The sequence below is a fragment of the Ammospiza caudacuta genome, chromosome 7, assembly GCF_027887145.1.
Source record: "Ammospiza caudacuta isolate bAmmCau1 chromosome 7, bAmmCau1.pri, whole genome shotgun sequence".
In the NCBI taxonomy this organism is placed as follows: Eukaryota; Metazoa; Chordata; class Aves; order Passeriformes; family Passerellidae; genus Ammospiza; species Ammospiza caudacuta.
This window is the reverse complement of record NC_080599.1, coordinates 38299511-38324429: the sequence shown is the minus strand read 5'-3', so window position 1 is coordinate 38324429 and position 24919 is coordinate 38299511. Positions and strand designations below refer to the sequence as shown.

The 24919-nt window shown below is 50.7% G+C and overlaps 1 protein-coding gene across 5 annotated transcripts in view; it reads right to left on the bottom strand.

Moving 5' to 3' along the window:
• Positions 1–3312: 3312 nt before the first annotated feature.
• Positions 3313–24919, bottom strand: part of ST3GAL3 (ST3 beta-galactoside alpha-2,3-sialyltransferase 3) — a 170227-nt gene continuing 148620 nt past the window's right edge. For all 5 annotated transcript variants that reach the window (XM_058808215.1, XM_058808216.1, XM_058808214.1 and 2 more), the window contains 2 exons: positions 18292–18438; positions 3313–7446 (listed from right to left, as the gene is read on the bottom strand). In XM_058808215.1, the coding sequence (XP_058664198.1) occupies positions 7357–7446; positions 18292–18438 (237 nt within the window). In that variant the 3' untranslated portion in view covers positions 3313–7356. The remainder of the gene's footprint in view (positions 7447–18291; positions 18439–24919) is intronic.

Genomic DNA, 24919 nt, shown 5'->3' with positions numbered 1-24919 from the left:
CCTGCACACGTGGGGATCCGGCGGGGATGGGCTGTCGGGCAGGGTCAGGGCTATCCCGACGGCTCCCGGCAGCGGCGGGGCCGGCCCGCGTCCCAAGCATCCCGAGCTGACTCGGGGCACCGGCGTGCCTGCCGCTCGTGTCCGGCCGCGCCGGAGGAGGAGTCCGGCCTCCCGCCCGCCCGCGCCCCGCGCCCCGCTCCTCCTGGGCCGGGCCGCCCGCCACCGGGCTCCTTACCTCTGCCGCCGCCCTGCCTCCCTCCGCCGGGGCCGCCGCTGGCCCCGGGGACATGGGGGCCGGCTGGCGAGTCGAGCCGAGCCCGTGCGAGTCCTTACGTCACCGCCCGGGGCCCTCCGCGTCCATCCCGGGGCTCTCGAGTGCTCCTTGCGAACGTGCCAAATCCCGGGGCCGCCTCCGCTCGGCCCCGCTTCACACGCGCTCCCCTGGCCGGAGCCGAGCTCCGGGACGCGCCCCGGGCCAGGCGAGCCCCCCGGGTCCGGCCCTCATGGCTGCGGGCTCCGGGGGCGCCCGGGCGGGCTGCGCGCCCCGCTACGCCGCCGGCCGTGTCACCTGCCCCGGCGGCGCTCCGCCGCCCCGGCGCTGCTCCCCGGGCTTATGCAACTCCCCGGCTGGAGCGGGGCCAGCGGCTCGGTCGCCGGCTGTGCCGCGGCTGCACGCCCAGGTCGCCCCGACCCCGGGCCACCCGCGTGGCTTTAACCTCCTGCCCGGCAGCCCGGGCCCCGCGATCCCGCGGAAGGGTCGGATGGCCGCTCCTGCAGCCACCTGCGGAGCCGCCGCCTCGCCTGCTCTCATCTCCGCGGATTATCCGGAGCGGGGGTGACAACTCCCGCGTCTTCCTGCGACATCACCTGCCAGGGAGTGTGCGGGCACAGGCGGCGCCCACTAAGCCGTCCCTGCCACCGCGAGCAGGGACAGCAGAGGTGGCACGCGGCCCGGAGCTGCTGCTTCACCTGCCCTGGAGCGGCACCGCGTGGCCCCGGCTCCCCCCTTTCACCCTCACTCCTGTCCTGGCAAGCAGCTTGACCTGGTCTGTGGCTCTGGGTGGCTCCCTGGCTGCTAGTGGCACTGCGTGGGAACACGGGCTCTGCCGTGGGACTGCTGCTCCACGGCTACGGCTGCTCCCATCTGAGATGTCCTCACAGGCATTGGAGGCAGCGCCCGTGGATGCCTTGGCCCAGCAGAGTTTTGGAGGCCCTGGTGCCTCCCTGGGGTAGAGAAAGAGACAAGGAACAGGTTCCTCTGCTTTGCAGGGCTACAGACTAATGCAGCTGCCTGCTTGGAAGATTTCAATGTGAGTGGCATGTCCTGTTCCAGGTTGCCTGGCTGTCCCCATGGAGCTGGGTCTGGCCACAGCCTTGCCCATAGTAGGGAAGCTGCCCATGAAGAGAGGGCTGCCAATGAAGGGAAGGGCTGCCTCCCCCACTGATAACCCTCAGGGCTTGGAGACAGCCTCGGAGGCTGGCTCAGCAGAGGGGTCACCCCATCCCCTCCCACTTTACCTAGGTTGGGCAGGTCTTCATGTCCCCAGGACACAGCCAGGAAGTCCTGAGCCTGTGATGCTGGTTGTATGCAGGGGGCTATGTGGGGCATGGCACAGGGTATCCAGGGCACTCATACAGGTGAGCCCAGAGTGTCCTCAGTCATGTGGAAGGGGTGGTTGTGCAAAGCCTGGCCTCTGTCCTCTTCCAGGTGTGCCCCCTTTGAGGCTGCTATCCCACACACCTGGAGGCACTGGCCCCCTCCTCTGCCCTTCCTTCTTGTCCTGGGAGAAATAAGCCTGCAGCTGCTGTCAGGCCCACTAATGTCCTACCAGCAGCACCTCCTCCCTGTCCCCCACAGCCATGGTGGCAGGGGATGGTATGTCCCAGCTATGTGCCTCAATCCTAGCACTGCTCTCCCCTCCTGGACTCCCATGAGTACTGGCTCGGCCCTGGGGTGTGCTGGGCATGGCTCAGGCTGCACAGGGTGCTGGGGTGCAGGGCAGGTTCCAGCCCCACAAGTCTCCAGACAGAGGGGTGACCTGCTCCCTGACTGCTGCTGGCACTGCCGGGCTTGGTACCTCCCAGGGCACTGCCTGTGCCAGCCCGTGCCCCTGCATCCCTGGGGCTGGGGTGTCACAGGTACCTTGTCTGGTCTGCAATAAGCCCTGCTGAGCCGAGCCAGGACCTGCTGTGACATCTGTCCCTAAAGGTGCCACTCTTGCAAGTGGCAGGAGGGGGGTGATGCAGGCCAGCCAGATGGCAGGACTGAGCTCGTCGTGACTGCTGTCCGAGGCCATGGCTGGGTGTGACACAACCTACGTGGGAGAGAGCTGTGACGCACGCTGTGTCCCATCTCAGCAGTGACGTGGCTCCTTCAGGGATATCTCTGAACAAGGCTCCTTGTCTCAGCTGACCTGAACGTCCTCGTGTGCCCTGGTCCCAGGCTCTGTGCTCTTTCCTTCCTCCACCCTCCCACGGCCAGGACAGGGCATGGACCATCCCTGTGGCTGGCTCAGCCAGATGGCAGTGGTGGCCCAGCTCTTTAAATGCTATAAAAAGAGGAGGGACAGAGGGAGGATTTGAGCTGCTCCAGCATCTCCTTGAAACCTGCCACCATGCATCAGGGAGGGCTGGGCAGTTGCTTCTCTGGTGCCCCATTGGTGCTAGCAACAACCCACCCCTTGTTTGGAAGCTGGGGGGTCTGGCAGACCAGTCACTCACCTGGAATTAGCCTTCCCATGCCTCCAAGGGATGGAACTGTCTCCAACATATCCTGTGCCTCTGGGAGTCTGGTGGCATCACCAGGGCTTGCCTAAGGAGTTACACTCTTCCAGCTGGGACTTGGCAGGTATGAGAGTTGGACAGCCTCGGTCCTGGCTTCCTAAACCATTTCCTTTTCCAGGACACTGTGGTGAGAAGGTCACTTGGCTGGACACCTGCCTTTGTCAGGGCCGCACCCTGCCCGATTGCTGCTGTGACCCTTGGCAGGAAGACATCCTGCTGGCAGGGAGTCCCCAGGAGAGCAGCCACAGTCACAGGCAGGACAAGCTCTGATGTCTGTGCCTTCCAACACTAAATGAACCCAACCCAAAATCCCCTCTCCCACCCCTCAAAGTCACCTGAAAGGAGGAGCACAGACCTCTCCTGTCCCCAGCACCAGGCCAGTGGCATTGGCCAGCTGCAGCTCCTGGCAGCTGGATTACTGTTCCAGAGGAGTCAGCAGTGAAACCAGGCAGGGGACAGCCCAACCAGGGGAATCCCTCTGCCTCCCATATAAAAGGCCCAAGGCAGCAGAAGAAAGAGGCCAGCCAAGCTTGTTTGATAGCTTTATTGCTTCTGTGATATGACTGAATTGATGTGACATAAGCCGGCTTGGAGGAGCCTGCAAGACTCTTACCCTCCCTGCCTAGAGGGAAAATTAAAAAAAAATGCAGAAACTAAAACTAATTTTAAAAACTCATTGAGTTCTTGCATCTTGGCTTGGTACAGTACCGGCAAATGCACTGGCCTTTTCGAGACCCTGTGCAGGCTGTGCAAGGAGCCAGAGCCCAGAGGGGCTGGGCTGTGCCCCAGAGGGGGTCCTGCACTGAAGGACACGTCTCTAATACTGTGAGTGACACACACTTGGACCGAGAGCACACGCTGTGTTAGTGCCCATGGAGCTCAGCATGGTGGCTGCCTCCCTGCCAAACACTCTGGAAGCCCTTGCCCGTGTCTAGCTCTGCCCGTACCCAACCCAACTGTGCCCATCTGACACAGATGGCCCTGTCCTGACACCTTCCCCCCCTCCCAGCAGTGCTCACACTCAAGGGGTGGCACAGCATGGCCAGGCAGCACCTCTCCACTTCTCCCTCCAAGGAAGGAGACACTGGAATCCCAGAGATGCTGGGATGAGGAATGCTGAGCTGGATCCCACTGCTGCTTCATGCTACCTGGCCATGGTGCTTACCTTTGGCACATGTGAGCTCGAGGCCACAGCATGGCCAAGCCTAACAGGGTGAGCTGGTGGTGGGATCCCAGTGCCAGTGTAGTGGGCACTGACAGAAATGCACAAGCAGCTCATGGTGTGGTCAGTACAGCAGCAGCTCTCCAGCACCTCCTGTCCTCCAGAGCAGCACATGCAGGCTGCCCTGCAGCTCCCCAGACCTGCTTTCTGCACCAGCTGGAGTAAAACCCACAGTGGTCGCTGCCCCCGGTCTCCCTGTGTTTCCCTGGGCTGTCTCCAGGAGGGTTCCTGCCACCCGAGTGGCCTTTCTGCACCACGGCGCATCAGAGGCACCAGGCAACCCCGCTCTATATTTAGGCTGTGGAGAATTCCCCTGGGCTCTCCCTTCCGATCTGACAAGGTGAGTCACTGTGAGGGAGAGGCCAAGACTCACATCCGTCCCACTGACCCTGCTCTGACCCGCACCGCGGCGTCTCCAGGGCGGGAGGTGGCTGCAGGTGCACCTGGGGAGGCAGCCAAAAGAACAGCACCCAGCAGCAAAACCCAGTGCTGTGCACTGCTCCTGGAGCCGGAGCCCCATCACCTGGCCACGGGCTGCTCTGTGGTGTCAGTGAGCCAGAGGAGAGTCTTGGTCCCCAAAACGCTCTTCCCTTCTGCATGCAGGTGGTCCTGACCCACCACAGTCACTCTGGACCATGCGCTCATCTATTCCACTTGGACTCTTCTGCCTGGAGACCCCTGTCAAGGTGGAGGGAAGGGCTTGGAGTCACCTCCCTGTCTGTAGGGTCAACTTCCCATCAGGACCTATTCATGGCTGTGATGGAGAGCTGGGATGACAGGGAAGGCTGAGCAGAGGCCATGCTGTGTCCTTGGACCTGGAGCCAGTGAGTTGGAAGATAAAAGTGCTCTGGAGCTTTGTAGTGTTCAATAATGCAATTGAATAATCCTCTGTGGGGGTCCCAGCAGAGACACCAAAGGCTCTTCCCTCCTCCTTGCAGATGCAGCTGCCCACTCTGCCATCTCAGCTCACTGCAGCCCATGCATGCAGCCCTAGGGCTCTCATGGCAGCTGGTCAAAGCACCAAGACTGAGAGAATGGGTGTCAACCCTTCCCCAGCCACAGCCTCAGCCAGACCCAGACCAAGCATTCCCCGTGCCAGCATGGCTGGGACTCAACAGAAGATGGTCCCAAGGCCAGGCTGACACCCAGGAACTGCAAAGGGAGGGTTGCCTGGTGAGAGCCATGGAAATTCAGTCCCATGGAGTCCACAAGAAGGATAAACAAATTGGGAGATACTTACAAGGAATATCTGCCACAGCATATGCTCAAAAACCTGCTGCAAACCTCACAGAGCATCCTGAAAGGAGACATGTCCCTGGGGGAACGGGGACTGCTCGGCTGGGAGGCCAGAGCAGTGGGGATGGGACATGGGAAGGGTAAAGGGAAGGAGAGCCTCCCAGCATGCCTTCTGCAGCCCAGGAGCAGCAGGAACTTTGAGCTGCTCCCAGATAACAAGGGAAACAGCAGCCACAAGAAGCTGGGCAGGACTTGCCCCTGAGCAAGCTCCTTGGCTACAGGCACAGCAGGCAGGAGAGGCTCCTGAGGGAGGCATCCCACACTGCTCTGTAAGCAGCACTCAGTGCCATGTCCTGGGAGCTGCCTCTGCCTGCAGCCTGCTCTCAAACCATCCTGTACTGTTTGCTGGTCTGCCCCACACCTGGGTCACTGCCTGCCCCTCCTGCACAGCCCCTTGGGGCACTCAGGTCCAAAGCCACAATCCCTGCAGGTGCAGAGCTGGTCTAGGGGAGCCATGCGAGCCCTGGTCTGAGCATGCCTTGCCCATGCCAGGGTCATGCTCCCTTCAGTCCAGAGCAAGGCAGACTGCAATCCTTGGGCTATGTCAGACACAGTGTCAGGACCATGAGCCCAACCCACATCCCTCTGGGATCCCCCTCCACTGACCCCAGCACCGGCTGGTTTGTGCCAGTGCCTTGACACCAGGTACTGGGACAGTGCCTGTGGGTGCACTCCAGCCTGCTCCAGGCCAGGAGAGCACAGGAGCCACTTTCCACATGGAACTGCTCATTCCCTTGGCAACCTCCCTTCTGCCCACGCTCTTCAGGTGGATGAGACCACCCTGCTGCCCTCACACTTGGCCATGTTGATCAGTTTATTCCAGCTCCTCTGAAATACGTATACAAATCAAATGTGCAAATAGTGCATCTTGGGACCAAGAGGACAAAGGAAGGATGTGCTCCTGAGAGCAGGAGGAGCAGCAGTGCTAGAGCAGCACAGGAGGAGCCTGGAAATGGAGTGAGCAGGGGCCGAGCAGAGGGTGAGAGTTCCCATCAGGTTCCATCATCACTGAGGTCACACGTCGCTTAAATAGGGAACATGATTGAGTCTGGAACGTAAAACAAACATCTTCAGCAGTCTGCTCTCAAACTGTAAAGCTTGAGATCTCTGCTCAAGATCTGACCTCCTTCCAAAGAATAAATTACTCCCCTCCCACACAAAACCAAAGTGAGATGCTGTCCAGAAACAGTGACACAAGTCTGCACGGACTCTTCAGGGGCCCTGCACAGCAGGCACAAACCAGGAGGCCTGAAAGCCTTCAGCACAACGGGGCAGGCTCCTCTGCATCATGACAGGCAGGAAGGTGGGGAGGGTCTGCTGTAGGCAGAGAAAGCCACTGGCTCCCTGCTCCACCTCAGGGCAGAGAAAATGGCTATGGAAAACACAGCCAAGTCAGTGGCTGCTGTTGCTGCCTCTGTGGAGGATGTCAGGAAAAATGCAGAAAAACAAACCCATGCTCATCTCCATCCAGAAGCTCCAAGTGGAGAATGAGAGGAAGCCATTATTCTCCCTTTGAATCGTAGCAGCACCAATGACACCGAAGTTTTGGATGGATTTGTTTTCCTGGGGAAAGGTCAGAGGCTGGTGACAATGCAGATGGAGCATGAAGAGGCCAGGTTTTTCACAGGGCTGTGCGCAAGCAGACTTTGTCTTGTACCTTGGTATTTCTAGTATGGTTCCAGCAGAGTCTTTTAAAAAATAATACTTTGTACATTCAGGCTTTGCTGCCTTGGGGCAGCATCACCTCCCATTTGGCACTGATCATTGTATTCACAAACCTTTCTTCTCTCTCCTGAGTCTTTCCTGTCTAATTCAGGATGCAGAATTCAAGAACTGTTCACTCAGCCCCTTGCCCACCTCCTGCCAGCTCTGGGCCTGGAGGTGGGAGATGGAACCCTCGTGCAGACTGGCAATGCAAGAGGGTCTTCCCAGAGCACCTGGGCATCTCTGTGTGTCTTCAGTGAGGTGGGATTCCTGCAGGGGGCTGCCAGTGCCTGCTCCCAGAGCTGCAGCATGTCTTCATCTCCTCCCTTGGATGCAGGGGCTGCAGCCACTCAGATCCCACTGGTTAGGTCAGTGATGACTCGGGCTTTCACCAGCTTTCTCAGGAATTCCTTCTCCCGCTGGATGTTGTGCGTCCAGGACTGGAAGAAAATGAGAGAGACAGGAGGTCAGCAATGGCCCTGGCCAAGCATGCTCCTGCCTGTGCTGCTCATGGGGGAGCAGCACTGCACTGACAGTGCTCTTTGGGAGGGATGAAAGCAATGTAAAAACAGAAACTGACAAGTGGCACTGGCAATAAGGGTTACAAAGGCTTGTAAAAGGAAAAAAGCATCAGTTCCAGAAAGCAGCAGTGGGAACGATGGTGGCACAGAGAGAGCTGGGAGAGCAGGGTTGAGTGTGTGTTGGAGGCAGAGAGCCAGGATGCCCCAATGTGCTGGAAACAGTTCCACACGTGGCATGTCAGCTGGGGGCCCTGGGTTTGGCCCCAGCCATGCAGCAGTGTCACTTGTGCCAGCACAGCCCCTTGCTAGGAAGGCTCAGCCTGAGCTCCTGCCCACAGGCAGGGAGCAGCAGCACTGCCTGCAGGCACAGAGGCCACACTGGGACACCAGCTCACTGTATTCACTTGCATCTGGCTGGGATGGTTGTTGAAACCTGCCTGGAGCACCAGGAGCCTGATACCTCATAGCACAATCTGAGCCTTCCTCCACGCCTTTCAGCCTCATCACACAGTCTGAGAAGCCAAGTTTGTGTTTGCTTTTTGTACAGATGAACTGGGGAAGCAGCCACTTGTAGGAAAACTCAAACCACCTAAAATGCCACCTCAGGCCACGTGCAAGTGCCTTATCTGATGGCAGGAGGAAATCTGCTTTGTGAAAAGTACAAGTGGAGCAGGAATTTAAGTTCAGGAGGTAGATAACAAAACTTTGGGTAACACAATTGCAGTCTCTCACATTACAGCTAGGTCTGGTTCCAGCACTCACTGCAAAGTTGCTGGCAAGACCTATCAACCTGTGGTTGTTCAGCACCCAGGCTGCTTTATACCCTAGGCATTGCCACTAACTCCTTTTTACAAGCAGTCACACAAAAAGGCCATTCAGCCTCCCACCGGATCCATGGATCTTAGTGATGTCCACATCAGTACTCTCTGATGTTTAGTGGCTAATGTAAGCCCACAGAGGAAGAGGTTCCCCCATGAGAACACGCTTTCATCCCTCCCAAAGAGCACTGTCAGGGCACTGAGTGCAGTGCTGCTCCCCCATGAGCAGCAGGGGCAGGAGGGATGAGGCATGTCTCCAACACCAGCTCCGGTTACTGATTACCCAGAGGGACTCACTCATCCCACTGACAGACTGAGCTGATCCGACTGAGGAAGCTGCATTCCAGCACCAGCAGTGGGGACAAGAGCCAGAGCAGTTTTCTCAAAACTGACAGGAAAGCAGGCACCTCAGTCCTGCTGCTCCGACAGGAAAAAGCAACAAAATACACATGAAACCCCAGAAGGTTTCAGGGTGTACACACCTCAAACAGAACCATGGGTATGCACCTTAAACAGCACACACTGCCAGCAGAAAACACCAGCTCTTTTCTTGTCAATCTGCACCTCAAAGACAGTGATGGAGCAGTTTGGAGCGTTTACTGTCACCTCCACCTTCCTGTCCCTGCACATCACCACTGCTGCTGTAACCTGGCAGACTGGCTCTGCCCTCTCTCCTCTGCTGCTCGCATCCAATGCAGCTTCCACTTGTGGAATCAAGCAGGCTGCTTGCTGAGCCCATGGCTGGAGCAATGAACTTTGAGAGTTACAACAGGAACATCCCAGGAGGCTCCAGACCCCTTCTTGTTCTCCAGGGATCAGGCTGGGATTTCCTGTGCTTTGGGTCTGTCTCTGAGTAGTGGATATTTCCTTCTTCCAGTGAAGAGCAAAGCAGAGGGAGCAGAGTTTCTCTGTTTCACTGTTATGGCTGTTTATGCCAGGGAGGTGGCAGTGGCTCTGAGGGCTTGGTCACAGTTATTAGATGAAAATTTATCATCAGTTAAAGCCATCTTTCAGGGTTAGGCAAATGCAGCAGCCCCAAACCACCTATCCTTTTTATCTTGACAATTCCACAAAGAAGCACAAAACATCATCTGTCGCTTCAAGAAAAGCCAAGTGGAATATTTTAAGCCTAAGCAAATGTTTCAGAGACAAACCCAGGAGGAAGGTAAGCTCCCTGTCTGTAATCAATTACAGTCGAGGAATGCCTCAGCTTCAGACCACATTAGTCTTATCAAGCATGCTGCAATTTAAATACAGGAACACTAAATTAGAGAGTGAGTCAATGAGGAACGCATTCAAGAAAAACAGCAAGTTGTAGAGAAGGAGTTTTCTCAGTTCTGTTACATCCTCTGTATTTCTGTGTGTCAGCAGCACTTCTCCACAAAAACCTGCACGGAAACCAGAGCAGAGCAAGAAGTGCTACTTCACTGGCAACAGTCGGTTTCCAGTCTCCACCAGTGCTAATTTATTTTTGTCTTTAACCTTCACTGCCTTGTTTCTGGAGCTGCTTAATTTTCATCAGTCTGCTTGAAACCGCTTGGGGTTCGCACGTACTGAAACAAAAGGGGTGGCTGGGCACCCTCATCTTCTTGTCTTCAGAGGATTTACTCACAGCTCCCTTATGCCCAGTCATTCTTACGTCAACTTTAAATTTCTAACAGCTGTTTTTGCTCCTGCTTACTCTTACTACACTCACAGAAAGAGAAACTGTATCTCTTTTTAGTCTTCATTATACCAAGTTAAACAAGCAACGCCTTTCTTCTACCAAAACAAGCTGTTCATTTACACCATGAAAACTGGGAAATCTCACAGAATTATAGTAGCTCCCTCTGCCCCTATTTACTCCAGATTTACTTCTCATGAGCTAGGAAAAAAGGCTCACCAGTGCCTCATGCAGAGGCAATTCCCTCATTTCACTCAACAAGAAGTCCTTTGCTCTAGTCTTTCCAGAGCTGCATTTGTCTTTTTTTTCCCCCAGTAACAGTCTGGCAGCCTGAATTATTCAGTGATTTATTTGTACCTATCTAAGCACTTTCGTCCTCTGCCATTGCCAAATCATGCTATCCCAGATTAAAGTCAGAATGTCTGTTATTGCCCCAAATAGCATGACCTTCCATTCATAATCTTAGCTTTCATGCCACCCAATTCACTCCTGTTCTCAAGGTGCTCATGGCCCTCCTGGATGGTATTTTGATCCTCCCTTGTATTGACCACACCTGGTTTTGTCTCATCACAAATTCCACTTGCACACCATTGCCTTCTGTGCCAAAAATCATTAAAGCAAACACTAAACATAAACCTCCTGCAGAGGAACTCCCAGCTGTCCATTCAGTGCTGCTTTTTGTGCTCTCTCTTAGAGAGACTATTCATGTACAGGTGTTGCACCAAGCCCTGGCTTCTGAAGCTGAACTAATGATAACATCTCACAGGATTGCACACTTACCTGAACTTCTGACAGGCGGGACCGCTACACTTCCTCTGTCCCAAGAATGAATTTCTTTTTAATCAAATAAAGATATTAAATTCGTTTTTGTAACCTGCCTTTGGTAAATCCATGTTGTGTTTGCTTTCAGGATTTAAATATTCTTTGATTTAAACTTTGCTCTGAAGTTCTGAATAATACCTCTGAGGTTGGTTTAAGAGTTCTGAATTGGACAGGATTATTTTCCTTGACTTGCTCCCATACCAGTCCCCCCCTCCCAAAAAGAAAAAAAAAAAAGAAGGGAAAAAGAGGTATTATATCCACTACAAGCTAATCTTGTGGAACTTGATAGATTTATTGTGAACCTTTTCCTCTGCACTTGCAGCTTATAATTGGCTCAAAGTGGAACCGAGATCTCTTGGGCTCTCACACCTTCTGCATTAGCTTCAACAGCTTTTGCCTTTCAGTGCTGACCCAGTAATTTTCGTTTTCTGTGAACTTCTCACCGTAAGCGACCCTTTCCCTCACATTCATCATATCATCCTGATGGAGGTAATATATATATATATACTCATGTGGTTTCTACTTTAATACTTCTGCTTCCTTTACCTCCTTGGATGCCAGTCCTGATAATTCTTTCCTTACTTCCTTATTGTTAGTGACACTGTTCAGTATTTGTTAATTTTCCTTTGCAACATCTAATTGAACTTGACTTTTGCCAGTTTCTACTTTATCTCTGTCCCTTCCAGCCATCAGGAGTGAAGTCTTCTGATGTTCTTCCTCACTCCTCTATTACTTCTAACACCACTTTGAAGCAGTTCTTTATGAAATTATATTTACAGCCTTTTCCTGCCAGTTTTCCCCCTGCTGCAAATATGAATCACAGATAATTATTGTACTGTCACAAACAAGACTTCAAGTCTACAAGAAGTCCATGAACTCTTCAGTGAATGTGCTTTTAGCAGCCCATTCTCCAAGGCTAGGCCTAAATGCAGAGAGGTCAGAGTCTGCAAGCATGCCCCAATTCCACTGAGCACCCCTCCACCACTGCTGAGTCTATATACAGCCCTGCTGATCAAGCTCCCTCCTTTTGGAAGCAAAATCTGAATTATATCATCCCTTCTGTTGACTTTCCATTTAATGTAACCATGAAGGCACTTAATGAAAGACTATTTCCTAAAATGTCCCTCTGCAAGGTCTTCATACATGCCCAAAGCAGCTGTGAAAGGCCCACAGCTCTTCTCATGCCCTCCCAGCTGGTGAGAAGAGCTGTGCCAGCCACTGTGTCTGGGAATACCTGGAGTCTCCTTTTGACAATCCCACTGTACATCCCTGACAGTGCCATTTCTGGGGGCACCCAGCACCCCACAGACAGCTGTGTTCAGTGCTGGGGTCAGCAGCTGGGCTCTAACCCACCTCTGTAGCTCTTTTATTGCCTTCTCCTACACAGAACTGTCCAAACCCCAATTCTGCTTCTGCCCATTCTACAGCTGTACTTTCCTTGCCGTTCTTGGTGCACAGTGATATCCTAAGTGTCACAGTACTTTTGTCCTTCTGAACAAGGCAATACCTGTCCTCTGGTCAGGTCTGCTATTCCAGCAATCTTTTCCAGACTTCTGTTATACAGACACACAGTCCTTATGCACAGGAACAGCATGTGAGGCCTTTGCTCAGCCCCAACACTGTCAAACAGGTGGCTTTTAAACAAAGACAAAAATGTATAAACTTCATCAGTCATCACTGCCGGCCCCAAGAAAAAGCACTGCCCTTTCAGAGGTGCCCCTGCCCCAGCCCCTAACCTCCCCCTCAAAAGCTGACCTCCATTTCAGTCTGCACCACTCCTTGTACTGCAATCACAATTCATCAGCCAGGCTCCAATAGCCATGTTTTCAGTCTATAAATCACCACGCCAGACATCTGCCTGGCTTTCAAAGGAGTTTTGTTCTTCTCGTTGGCTACCACAAACTTTAAGGTACTTGGAAGCCTGAAGCAGCCCTACCACCCCCTCCCAAGCAACTTGTGTTGATTTAAAATGCAAAAGGCAGCTTCCCAGAGAGAGCTCAGATGATGATAAAGCACCATTGTCTGTGCCTTTATGGTTCAAGACTCCAAACTCGATGTTTGCGGATTATTCTGAGAGGTAGCTGCTGTCGGGGAGAGAAAGAGACAAAGCTGTGTGTCACTGCGTGCTGCAGGCCACCTCCCCTGGCCCTTGTGACAGCCTTACACAGCTTGAATGAGAAGTGTTACAAGATGGTGTCCTCAGCATCCCACAAAGACCTGCCGGGGAAGGGGCAGTGATCAGAAGGAAGCCATCAAAGGCTGCCCTGCCACCTCCCCCTCAGGTCAGGCACCGAGTCACTGAGGTGCTGGGCACAGCTGTATCAAAGGAGCTGACACCTCCAGCAGCAGTGCTGGTGCCTGACCTGCTTCTCCAGCAAAAAGAGACCCGCCAGCAGCTCCACTGTGGACACAAACACTGCAGGCAGCTCTGCATGAGCAAGGCTGGCTTTGAACCATGAATTGCCCTTTTTGCCACTCCTAAGTGCATGAGGCAGTCTGCAGCTGAGAAGACAGCCCAGGATGTTCCCTGTGTGGCACCTGAGGTAACTCCTTGCTCACATCCTTGCTCCTGCAAGAAATGACCAGGGATGGAAGCTCACCTCTGGATCATGAGGCTTGGGAAGACTGTGCTGGGGCAGAGCACATGGAGGAGGGATGCTGGGAGCCTGCCTTGTGCTTCGTTCCCATGATTTAGCACAGCCCCCTGCTCTCAGTTTCATAAGCTGCTTATGGATCTGTTTTTACTATTCTAAACAGTCACTTTCCCATCCTTAAATAATTTCTATTTCAAAATTATTCTTTTTCCTCACCACCATTTCCACGTTTCTCTCGCTATGTTCCCAGTGGGTCTGACACTTCTACATTAATAGAAGACAGTGACTTGTGATAAAAATACATTTTTATGGAGTGCTTGGACAGGAAGAATTACAGGACCTGAGCAAGACATAAAAATCCATAAAGTATATGAAAATCCAACTCCAATAGATTCATTGCCATGAAAACAGAAACAAGTGAGCAGACACCTTGGCAAAGACTCAATTTTTTGTACAGCATTCATGGAAGCAGGCAAGGGACAAAAGCTGTTGCAAAGTTATTTGGAATAGGGAAAATAGTAACTGAACAGAGGTGACACATTTGGCCATTCTGCATTTCGCAAGCTAAAACAAAGAGATGGGATAGGAGCTGAAAAATCACCTGTGAGAGTTTATACAACAGCACTGGGTCTGTTGGGCAGTGGAGTCCCAGTAACAGATCAGAGAACAAAGTTTGTCCTGACACCACCCAGAAATCTCCTGCTGAAGTGCAGGCCAGGAGTCTGCACCCCAGCTGTGCAGGGAGCAGTGCAGACACACAAGAACTGGCCTTGAGGCACAGTTTCAATTGCATTGCTCTTCCAGCTCACACCTGAAACTGAAAGCACCACCCAGTCTGCTTCCAGCTCTCCAGAGCACACTGAGCAACAGAAAAGGGTCTCCTCCACCAGCTCTGCCTGGACATACCCTGGGCAGAGTACTCTGAGCTACCCAGGAGAGAGGGTAAAGAAGGTATCCAATACCAAATTAGAGAAATTTACTCTGACAAGCATTCCCAAGCACAGGAAAATCCACACATGTTTGCAGCCATACTACAGAACAGGGTCCCAAGACCATACATTCTCCTTGACAATTAACAGTGATCAAGTTCCAGTGCATCTCCCTCCATGCAGATCCTCTTCTTCTGGGGCAGGAAATGCCTGTCCAGCCCTCAGGAGTTGGAGATCCTAGAAGACTCAGTGCAGGCAGCTGGTTTCTGTGGTAGCAATAGCAGCACAATCTTGGACCTTGACAGCTTTTACTCCTGTGGGGAATGCACAGGCTGGGCTAAACTATGGACTGGGTAGGCCTGTTTCTCCTTTTGGAAATTCAGCTGCCAGTGCCACAGAGCAACAGGAAAAATCAGATTCATTTCCACAGAGATTTTATCACCTCAGTCTTGGCATGGGAGAGGCATCTCCACCCAGCCGTGAGCAAGTGAGTGCATTTTGCTGGCTTTTTTTATATAATCAGAACAAATTCCTTGGAGATGACTCACAGGGTTTCAAGGGTGTCCAGAGAGATGTCAAGCAGCCTCAAGTGTAAATCAGTGACACACCTTGCTGAGAGGACTCCTGCTCACCAGCAAGCCCATTTGCCCTGCAGATACCAGGAGAGGAATGGGGCTAGAGGGATATTACCAACAGGCTCCCACAGTCCACACACACATATGTGGCATCTCCAGGCCCAGGACACTGCTGGTGTTTACATTTCCTCTGTAAAGACAGTGATGTTTTCAGGGTGGAGCTGGAGTGCTTCCCTGCAGCTGCTCTCTAGGCTTAAACACTGAACATTTTCAGACATTCAGGCTGGAGGAGCTTGGCAGTCACTGAAGAGATTTGAACTTCAGAAATAGAGGTTCTGCCCCACCAAAGCCTGGTCAAACTGCTGGGGTTCCTGCCTGGGATGTTCATTGTGGTGGACCAGCTGTATCCCATTGCAGTTGTTTCAGTGCTGTGATGATGCTCTGTTAAGCAAACCTGTTCATTCCCCTGCCCAGGAACGAACACTCCAGCCTCCATGGGTCTGCAGGCCAGAGGACAAAGATGATACTTGCATAATTTCAAGGTATAGCCTGCTTCAGTGGCTCCTTTAGAGGCTGAAATGTAGAGGAGGACCAGGAAGAACCAGGCCTGGACACAATCCCAGAGGTCCAAAGAAACACTGAGAAAAATCCTGTGGATGGTCTTGGACCTCTGGGTGTCAGAGCAGATGGAACAGACAAATCCTTGGTGGATCTTGGCTCTGGGTCAGTATTCTTTCACTAATACCAAGGGCAAGGTTTGACACAGGGTGCCAGTGCAGGCCAGCCTCCCCATCTGCAAGCTGCATGCAGGTCCATGCAGCAATGTCAAATCCCTTCCATCAAGCAAGTGCTTCCAGTCTGGAGTGGGGCAAATCTCTATTTCTGCATTCTTTGAAGGCAACTACAGAAGACACAAGCCAGCTATTATGTCCTTCACCTTTCAACTTCACCCTCAGATGACTAACAATTACCAGCTACCATTAATATTAAATAGGAGAGAAAGAAATGTGATCCTCTCTTTGCTCTTCACATTCCACAATATCACAAACAATTTGTCATATTGGGAGGGGCAGAGGCAGGAGGAGCATTAATTATTGATACTTGGGAACAGATGGCTTTTCTTGTAGCAGGGTAGTGAAATGTAAGAGGAGCCTGTGGGTGAGGATGTGAGGATTGGATGGGCAGACACAGATCAGGTAACCAGCCTTCAGGTGGAACAGGAACCTTCCTCCTAGAACCAGCTCCACTGGGCTGCAGAGCTCCCAACAACAGCCCCAGCTGCAGAAACAAATCCACTGACATCTGAATTACTGAGGCCTCACCAGAACCTTTCAACGCTCCCTCACCTCTGTACAGGACACGATGACTGATGGCTTCCAGACAGCAGAGCCCTGGTAAATCAGCACCAACTGCTCTCTCTAGGAGACTTCTCTGGTTGCATTTCATGTGTTCATCCTCATCTAACTAATCCTGAGACCCCATACAATGTCCAAGAATGACCTCCTCCAGCCTTCCAGCAGCCTTGGATCCCATTTGGGGTGCTGGCCTCCAAATTCAGAGATCCAAGTGACATGGACCTGCAACTTCAACCAGAGACTCCGTTATCCATCTCTATGCCAAATTTTCCCATTGATTTGTCCAAGGATGAAATAAAAGAAGACTTCATGCTTGTTAGTTCCAGTGGTGTCCTCATGTCCAAAATCTGACCATGCGACTGACATCCTTATGAAACAGGAGAAACAACTGGGCAAAAGTGATTCTCCACCAATGGCAGCTGGTTCACCAGACTGAGAAGAGTGGCACCAAAAGCTTTTCCTGAAACTCTCTTGAAGAGTCTCTGTATTCCCTGCTGAATTCAGGCATCTGTAGCCATTTTTACTCTGGCCTAGCCATTTCTTTGCTGGAAGATAAGGGATCACCTGTACTGTCTCACACCTGCGCCTGGGGAGCCCAGGGTCCTGTCTCTGGCAATGGTTATAAGCAGATGGTGATACCTCCTCTACTACTGCAAAAGTTATATTCCTTAGCTATTTTCCATTCAGGGATTTCATAAGCCAGACATCACCTCAATTCAATTTACTTCTTTGGACATACCCCTTAAATCCTCAAATAGGCACTCATTTCCCCAGCAAGGACTAATTAAATCCATGGTTACCCCACTGAGCTAAGCAGACTCTCTTGGCACCTCCACAGGCCCAGAAGGTACCTCAGGACCACAATGTCAAATCCCTTGGTGTATTGAGGACCTCCCCACAGCCTTTTCCTAAACTCTGTTCCCTTAGCCTCTGCTGAGAGCTTCATGCTTCAAAGTCTCATTACTCTGATAATTAGACACACTCTTCTCATTTCTCAAGCTGACTAATCATTGATTTATAATTCCTCTCACTCTGCCTAGGGTCATGCAGTCTGTGAGAGTACTAAGACACGTACAGTCTTGTGATTTGGAAAAACACAACTTCCCAGCTTCCCTCCTGGTCTGAATCAGTGGTAAAGTCCTTGGGGTGAACAAATGCCAGGTGCCAGGAGACAGCTACTGTCCATGAACAATACAACTTTCCACAGTGTGGAGTAGGATAGAATGAGTTTCCCTGCCCAGTGAAGAGGGAGAAGCAATCTTAGGAAGCCCTGGGTCACATCTGTGCTGGGAAAGAAGGAGCTCCCCATAAAAGTAGCAAACCTTCCCACTACAGAAATTTTGACCAGTGTCCAAGTTTGCTCTAGTTTGGTACAGGAAATGGACAGACCTGAAGGTATCTATACTGCTGCATTATACCGATAGGAGAACTTTTGTTCCTCCAAAAATGCTGTTTGTCTCACTGTGGTAGTAGCAGAAAATGTGTTTAACTTGGACCTGTCTTTGCAGAGCAGTCTCCACAGAGCCAGTGGTGCTCAGAGCAGTGAGGTGCTGCTGAAGAGCCAGCTGAGAGCTCAGGTACACAGGCTGATCTCACCTTCCCCATGCTTCCCAGGGCCTGAGGAGGGGATCAGCTCACAAAGGAAGCCTACGGATTAGAGAGCAATCCAATGGATCAAAAAGCAGGAGAGAGTGCATCATTTCAACCCCAGAGCAGAACTGCTCCCTTTCACACTCTTTGGGTAAACATTTATGTGAATCCTTTCCCTGCCACTCAAAGAAGAAATTACATTATATACACATTCCAGAGAACTTTTCCCAGCAGTAGTACCCATTTTTAACACACACTGAGCTTTGGAGAATGTCTAGAATTTTACAAGCAGATGCATGAGCGGAGCTGAGTTTTGATCCACACAGCACATAAGTTAACATCACCATCCCAGTCAGGCTCTGGAGTCGGGGTGGCCAGTGGGCCTGGGAGGAGGATGTGCTTGGCAGGAGCTGCCTACCTCTTTGATGGCAGACATCTTGATGTTCTCATAGTAGTGCAAGGGTGCGTTGGGTGAGCTCATGTCGTAGCCAAAGCCAGCCACCGCCACCTCGTCGCAGTTGTGCAGCGCCATGGTTATTGCTACGCTTCCCAGGGTGGGGATGTTCTGGGAGGAGAGAAAGCAGCAATGGAAGGCATTAGCAGGCTGTCATCTTTATAATCAAAAATTTCCTCTTATTGTCTCTGCTCATGGGGGCACTGCTGCTGCTAAGCAGAAAATCAGGAACGTGGTATTTGGCTATATTCAACCTGCCAGCTTGCAGGGTTGATGATAGCCTCCCAACTTGTAAAGAAATTAATGCAAATGGTCAGACTCCCCTTCCACAGCTTTGCTGTCCTGAGAACAGGGCAGCAGATGAGCTGGAGGATGAATCAGAGTGGATACATTAGCTCTCTGAAATTAAAACAGATGTAGACAGTGGATTACAATGTTAATGCACATTACTGGCTTCCAGCTAGGTTAAGGAAGAATACTTATCCCAAACAGGTCACCATACAGGAGCAAAACTGAGGAACAGCACAAACACCTTATTTTACTGATGGCAAATGCAATTTAAGGCTGTTAAACAGCTCTGGAAGATGGAGAAGAGATCAGGCAGTGTGTTTCCAAGACTCCTTCCTTTTCTCAGAGGTACCATGACAGTGCAGGGGCACTCAGGCCTGTGCCATTCCCTCCAAACCACACACTGGGAAAACAAGGAGCAGTGGGAAGCCAGTCAGAGATGGGTGGTAGCATCCAGGGCACACCACAACTGTCCTTTCCCATCTGCTGACCTGCAATTTGCACTGATGTCCAGCCTTAACCCTTCCCATTTCACTGGGCTCTGGCGCTGTGACAGCAGTGCTGCACAGCTCCTGTGTGTTCTGCTGGGACAGCAAAGTGTTTCCAGGGTAAAATCCTAGCTCACTGACTTTTCTAGCTCCCTTTTAGCCAGATAGATAAATCCAGAGGCAACTTTGCCCCAGGGCCTAGGGAGAGGCTGAGAAATCCACCCACATCTTCATTTGTTGAGTATCCAAGACTGGCCGTATTGGAAATATCACAAATTCAGAGGACATGCTGAGACAGTCACCAAGGGTGACAGCTCTTAGCTGAGATGTAGAAACCAACTGGCACTCTTATATTTTTCATTTACAATGGTTTTGTAAATGAAATTTACAAAATAAATTGCTCACCGTGAACTGGTGAGCAATGCTATTGCATGTTCAAAAAGGTTGGGAACAATGTTTTGAGTTTCTACTTCTCATTCAAAGGAACTGGCTTTTGCTGGCACATGATCGTGCTCACTTCTGGTTGCCTGACCAGTCTGAAGGAAAATGTTTTCCAAGCAAAGAATGCCACCCATATCCCAGCTGAGATGTGCAGAGCTGGGAGCACAGCTCGTGTGCTTTGTAGAACTCCACTACAGTGCACTGGAATGACTCTAATCGGAAAACAAACAGGCAAAAACTGCTTATGGCTAAATCAATGAGACATTAAGGTCAAACATTGCAGCACAACAGTAACAGAGCACACCTGAAATGACAAGATCTTCCTGGATCCTGCTGTTCCAGCTCTAGATATCAGGAAAAGCAGCAGAGCAATTTTGTTCTCACCGCTTAATTTCAATTGATACTCACAGAAACGATACTGGTTTTATTCTAGTTACTTTAGTTAACTGTTAATTCACTGGGAGCCAAAAAATATCAAGTAGGGGTTTCAAAAAAATGGAAAATGTTTATTAGGCAAGGATAAGAACATTGCCCCAAATTTCAAAATATCCAAGAACATCCTGTCTTTCCAGACACGACAGTTTAATTCTGATTTCCCAGCTTTATGTTTTGCATAGAAGATGACATTTGTATGTCACTGGGATTGCATCAGCTGGTAAGTGGACGTGCCACAAAACCCTTTCCCTCATCAGAGCTGTAGTTACAGTGTCCAAAACACAGTGAGTGAATGGTTACATCCCTGGGGCTGTGTCGTCATTGGGAGCACCGTGGTGCTAACACCACCCACACTCGCACTGGGCCCATTCCCACGGTACCGCTCAAGGGAGACACGGGGGCTTTGCCTGGAGGGAATTTCACTGGCCAATTTAACATTTAAGAGCTAACTTTCTAATGTGAGTCTTGCAAACCACAGAGAATTAATCACATGACCCAACCTTATGGGAGGACTGCCAAACTTTCTTTCAGGCATACTCTGTCTGGAGAATAACAGTAGACAGAAATCGAAAGTGAACTTTTGTTTGGTCACCAAATATCTGTCTGACTTTACTCTTTCTACAATACATCCAATGATATTTATGGAAAAATACAAGGTAATTCTTCAGTAGTTCCTGACATGCCACTATCTTAGTACCACCTGCTCTGCTCTCAATAATGATTAAAATACCAGAGACTACCCACCTTCTTAACCTCTTGTAGTAGATGTATCTGATTTGGCCTCTATAACTACCAGAAATTCACAGGATGTCCTTAGCAAATTGTTTTGCATTACCCTAAAAATCACATCTGGAAATTGATGATCTGATGACAGTTTCTTAATTATGCCTAACTGATGTTAGCACCCTCCAACACTGCAGTAGCTGTAGTTTAATATGTGTCCCCCTTGAAGGCAGCATTCTGCATCCTTCAGTGGTGAGATGCAGCCTCAATCTCACTGCTGCAGTCAGAATCCTATGGGCTAGGCTGGTGCCTCTTGAAAATACTGTCAAAATGATCACCCCTGCTATTCACTGAGGGCAGCAACTATTAGGGCAGCACAGGGGTGCTTGCAGAACCCACCCACAGTAAATGTGTGGATAACAGCACCTGCCTAAGAGAAGAGCATGGTGCAAAGTGTGTGTGCACTCACACGTGCCCAGATCACGTGTGAGTGCACACACACTTTGTGCCATAACTGGGCACTTGCTCCAAAGTGCTTATCTTTAAAAAAGAAGCAACCATCAGAGGGATTGAACAGTAACTGAGGAATTAGACGGTCTTGAAGAAAATGGAGCTGCCTTAAACAAAATGATAAAAAAAGTACAATTGTTGATTAATTGCCATTACTTTAGTGTCAGTACTTTAGTCTTGATTCGGTTTAAGTTACAGAAACTGAGCCCTGTTCTCCTGTGGCAGCCTGCTGAGATTCTGCTACTCCTGCTGCCTGTTGAAAATGAAGCACTGCCTCATGCCCAGCTTGTGGCATGGGAAAGACAACACCCTGCAGGATCTAGGGACATTTCCCAGGCTGTGCTGCAGAGAATGCAGCAGAGCAGTACTCTCAGGTCCAAGGGAAAGGGCTCTCCCCTCCTTTCCTCTTAGCAAAGAAGTGCCAAATAAAAGGAGACACATTATTAGAGAGGAAGTGGCTATAACTACTCCCTGGCTGCATCTACAGAGCTTCCAAGCTCTCCTGATTGTACATTTAAATTCATTAGCTGCTAACCTCTAATCTGGACCTAATGGACCATATACAACCTACGGGGCAAGGTGGGAGACAAGTGACTCCAAAAGAAGTTAAGCATCATGGTCATGGCTGTGCCAAATCTGGCTTGCAATGCCCTGCACAATGTGTCAGTGCTATCTCACCACACACACCCTTGTGCCGTGCCCCAAAGACATACCAAAGCAACCACCACACCTCCTCTGCTGAGTTATGAAAATAAAACTCTCTCAAACAACTGAGCAGGACTCTCATTATTTGAGGCTTTTGCTAAGACAAAACCCCCCAAATTGTACCATCTTGTCTCAGAATAATAATCTAGTGTGAGACCTGTTCAAAGCCTGTGTTCTTGCTCATGGCCCTCTGTGTGCTTGGGTGTTCCTGTGTCACCAAGCAGTGCTGCTTTAACCAAATGGTTGGAGAGCTACAGCCCCACAGCAGCCAGTGCTGAGGCAGGAGCCCCTTGGGATGCCCCCCAGCTGCACAGTGTTAGTGCAGGTTAGACCTGGAAAGGTTCAACATAACCACTGCTGCAGATGTGGCCATGATGAGTCTCTGACCTGAAGTGGTGCCCAGCAAGCAGTGTGAGCCGGGAATGGCAAAGCCCAGAAATCACTGGCAGCCTTCTCTCTTTCACAATTCTCTGCCACAAGTCTTGATCTCGGCCTTGCAAGCTGTGTGCCATTGGTTTCTGGGGACCAGAAATGCTTTTAGCAGTACAAATATGGGACAGGTTCTCCTGACTGCTCCTACACTGTTCTCTGCTGCAAGCAGGAGGAAAAAGGCTTCACCTCAAGACATGGATGTTACATCTTCCATTCTGCCCCCTGAAGAGGCTTTAAAGACTGACTTCTACTCACAGAAGGAAAGAAGTCAGTCAGCAGAAATGAACTCTGGAACTCCTCTGGACTGTTGAGGCTGACCATTACCTCGTGGGCTTGTGCTGAAGATCCAGTGCTGGTGACTGAACTAGGGCTGGAACTGCTCTTTACTTGGTGCATGTGAAAAGCTCTTGCTGCTTTTCATTCCATGCCTGGGTCATTCCTGTGTCACTGTCTGCTGGACTGGAAGGAAATGACTGCTGTAAATCTGTTTTTAGAAATATTTGACTCCCTTAATATGTTAAATGAATTCCAGTTATTTATGGGATTTTACTTAGTTCAGGGTAAGACCTATTGGATTGTTTAGACTATTCCAATTGTTACCTTTTTCAATAAAAGGGTAAGTGTTACTGAAGAATAAACTCCCTACAAGCAATAATACACCTGGATACTTAAATTGGTTTGACTACTATACTAAATGATTTGAGGAAAAAATCCAAAAATTTGCTTACCTGGGAAAAATTCTTACCTTAGTTTTATCAGTTACAAACTGATCACCTAATAGCATTGAAGTTTTCAAAACAAAAGAAATCCAGAACAAAACTACAATAGTCATCTCAACATACATGAACTATCCCTTTTGTTTCTTTGTTTGCATCAGAGCAAACCCAAACCTACCCTTTGTTTCCTTTAGCTGAAAAATGTGGAAAATATGGCATAGAAAGCATTTTAGTGCCATTTATTGTGAGCAGGCAAGTGCCTGCATTCTGTGGAGTGGTGTCTGTCACAGGAGCTTACAATGCACACTGCTGCTCCCAGAGCTACCTCAGAAAGCCCTGAAACAGCTGCAATAGTGGGCTTCAAAAAACACAGCAGAGCATCTCAGTGCCCTTCCTGCAGCTACCCTGGCTGGGAGTGGGGCAGAGCCTGCAGGAATGGCTGAGCACAGCTGAGCACAGGGCAGGGCCAGCAGCTGGTGGCTGCAGACAGGACAGCCCAGCAGGCTCCCTTCTGCCACTTCCCTGCTCAGTTCCTCAACACCCAAGCCCAGTCCCAGTATTTTTGACCACATCTAACCTGATGCACAAGCTCTGATTCACCATTTGCCATAGAGCAGATTCCTGTGCAGCATAGGGAGTATTTCTAAAGGATGTAAGGACTTAACAGAATGCAACCAAAGGCATGACTTTATTACACTCTACCTGCTCTGTAATAAGCACATACATACCCCATGCTAAGTGGGAGTTCATGGCCTACTCTTCACTGAGAAGCAAACTCCCTTCAGCTCCTTGGCATCTCTCATGAGCAGAAGCAGATGGCTGGGCTTGTACCAAGAAGAAGCTGCTATGAGCATTTACCTGCTCCCCAGCACCAGTTTGTGTGAGCATCCCTTCCCCAGCAGCTTATGGACTGGTCCCACTGCAGTGGCAATGGGAGGAACAGCCCAGCCCACAGAGCAGATGTGGTGCCTTGCAAACCCAAAGCTTTACAGTGACACTAAGTCCCTACATTTAACTGACTGCAGCTGCAGTGGCCCTCACCTGTCCCTCTACCTGCCTTAGAAGATGCCAGCAGAGTGCAAAAAAGGGAGAGCCGCCTAACTGGAAAGGATTAAGTGGAAGACTGTTCTGCTCCTGCCATCCCCATCTCTCTTCCGCCCCACAAAGACCCAGCAGGTTCCAAGACACAGCCTTCAGAAAGCCAGAGTCCAGTAAGAACAGCCCAGGAGACAAAGTTTGCTGACACCTGGGCAACTCATGAGAGAAAAGGTCATGATGATGAGACAAGGGAGCCGAAAAGTGCCTAAGGAGCAAAGGATTCCTGGTGGCACCTCCAGAAAGGCTGCCTGCCCACAGGAAAAACCATCTAAGAGCCTGCCCACAGGAAAAACCATCTTAGAGCTATGAGAAGCTGTGGCCAGGACGTGCTAACACTCCAGCATCAGAGGTTAATCCCTGAGATGTCAGCACTCTGCAGAGGTGCTAATCCATGGCTGGGTGCCTGAATCAGCCTGGCAGCACCTCCTGCACATGGCTCCTCCTTCACCAGCTTAGTGCTGAGGCTGGGTGAAGTCCAAAGAAAGATGCTTTATTTTTTTAGTTTATAGATCCAACCATTTCCAGTACATGAACAAACAAAAGGCTTACAGAGTTGAGTTAAATCATAAACTGATCCATGGATGCACAGCACCAGCACAGAGAGAGAAACAAACATTGCAGTCTGCCCTGGGGTCCTCAGATTTCTGATAATTTGTGTCACCTGAAGTGTTCTCCCTTCTGCCTCACACCAGGCTCAGGGCTCCCAGGAGCCAGAAGGACACTGCTCCCATGGCTCTGAGGGCTGCTGCCTGGACA